General features: G+C 51.0%; 1 protein-coding gene across 1 annotated transcript in view; it reads right to left on the reverse strand.

Annotated features, from left to right (window-relative positions):
- The window catches only part of LOC106535645 (filamin-C), a 48910-nt gene that overhangs the window by 34771 nt on the left and 12366 nt on the right, over window positions 1-1773 (reverse strand). Inside the window, exons 3-4 of the mRNA XM_014032702.1 lie at window positions 851-1099; window positions 531-628 (exon numbers count right to left, since the gene is read on the reverse strand). Coding sequence (XP_013888156.1) covers window positions 531-628; window positions 851-1099 — 347 coding nt within the window. The remainder of the gene's footprint in view (window positions 1-530; window positions 629-850; window positions 1100-1773) is intronic.

Consider the following 1773-nt stretch of genomic DNA (forward strand, 5'->3'; position numbering starts at 1 on the left):
GTGTAAACCCTTCCCACTGTGGGACACCTGTAAACCCCTCCCACTGTGGGACACCTGTAAACCCCTCCCACTGTGGGACACCTGTAAACCCCTCCCACTGTGGGACACTAGCCACCGTTGGTTGTCCATGAATGGGTGGTGGTTCGAGCTCCACAGATCCTGCAGACAGACTCTGTCCTGTTTTGTCTCCATCTCAGAGTTTTGGACTGTTTGACTCTGTAAATGTCTGATTCTGGGTACAACAGTTGATTCTAGAAGCGAGTAGTTGAAGCCAAATGCAGCGTCTAAGTGCTTTCAGCTTAAACAAACATGCCCACACACTTCTGACCAATCAGATTTCGTTGTCATGTGGAGGGGTAGAACAGGTCAGCTGGTGGGCTGTGACAAGAAGAGCTGAAGACTTGAAGCTGAGAACAAAATGAGGGGATTTTCATCATCAAACTGTGACAGATTTCAGCAGCTTGTTGGGCTTATTTTTCACAACAACAACAGATTCTGACATCAGTCACATGTTGGTGGGTGGGCGGTACCTGTGGGACTCCCAGCCAATCATCAGCCTGCTGCATGGCCTCACGAGCATTCTCCACCGGCTGACTGGGATCCCAAGTTTCCCAGTCAGGACACAGACCTGAAGGCAACACASGCAGTGATAAGAGACCACAAACAGAGCTATGGGTGCAGAGGGTGCTGCAGTAATCTTTAGATATTGTTGAGTTTAGTTAATCTGACGTTAATAAAATAATGTTACAGAGTTTGGAAATGTGGGCGGAGCTTCAGCTCAGTCTAATCTGGATTCTTCATAATCAGGTAAAACAGCAGGTTTGGACTTTTGATCTACACGTCCCCCTACCCGGGGCACAGTTGTCCACCAGGGCTCCCAGAGCCTTCCCGTCCCTCCAGTCCCGGTGGAAGTTGGTGATGGGCAGCTGGGGGACCTTGTTCTGAATCCAGCCCAGCAGACGCTGTTTGGGGGTCAGTTTCTTGGCGTCCTCYTCATCCTCGTTCTCCCACATGGGCATGGAGATGGAGTAGTGCAAGATCAGGGTCCAGATCAGACCCAGGATCAGCTTCAGGTTCCCGTCCACGATGGCCTTTGAGTCTGGAGAGCAGAGAAGAAAAACAAAACCAGCAAACTGATAAAACATTTAGAACATTTGATCAAAGTTTTACAACATGATGTTTATGAACAATCCATAAGGAGCACACAAGTCCAACAACAAAACACTGCTCAGGTTCAGATCAGGGGGCCGCTCCTCCAAACCACCCCCCTCCACATCTCACTGTCATTACCCACATGAGCTCTGAAGACCCTCAACAGAACCAGAGAGTCCCCGTTAGGAGAGTCCTCCAGCACCCCCTCCAGGTCTCACTGTCATTACCCACATGAGCGCTGAAGACCCCCAACAGAACCAGAGAGTCCCCGTTAGGAGAGTCCTCCAGATCTCACTGTCGTTACCCACATGAGCTCTGAAGACCCCCAACAGAACCAGAGAGTCCCCGTTAGGAGAGTCCTCCAGAACCCCCTCCAGGTCTCACTGTCATTACCCACATGAGCTCTGAAGACCCCCAACAGAACCAGAGAGTCCCCATTAGGAGAGCCCTCCAGAACCCCCTCCAGATCTCACTGTCTTTACCCACATGAGTGCTGAAGACCCCCAACAGAACCAGAGAGTCCCCATTAGGAGAGCCCTCCAGAACCCCCTCCAGATCTCACTGTCTTTACCCACATGAGTGCTGAAGACCCCCAACAGAACCAGAGAGTCCCCATTAGGA

Source organism: Austrofundulus limnaeus, unplaced genomic scaffold (assembly GCF_001266775.1).
Source record: "Austrofundulus limnaeus strain Quisiro unplaced genomic scaffold, Austrofundulus_limnaeus-1.0 Scaffold1516, whole genome shotgun sequence".
Lineage (NCBI taxonomy): Eukaryota > Metazoa > Chordata > Actinopteri > Cyprinodontiformes > Rivulidae > Austrofundulus > Austrofundulus limnaeus.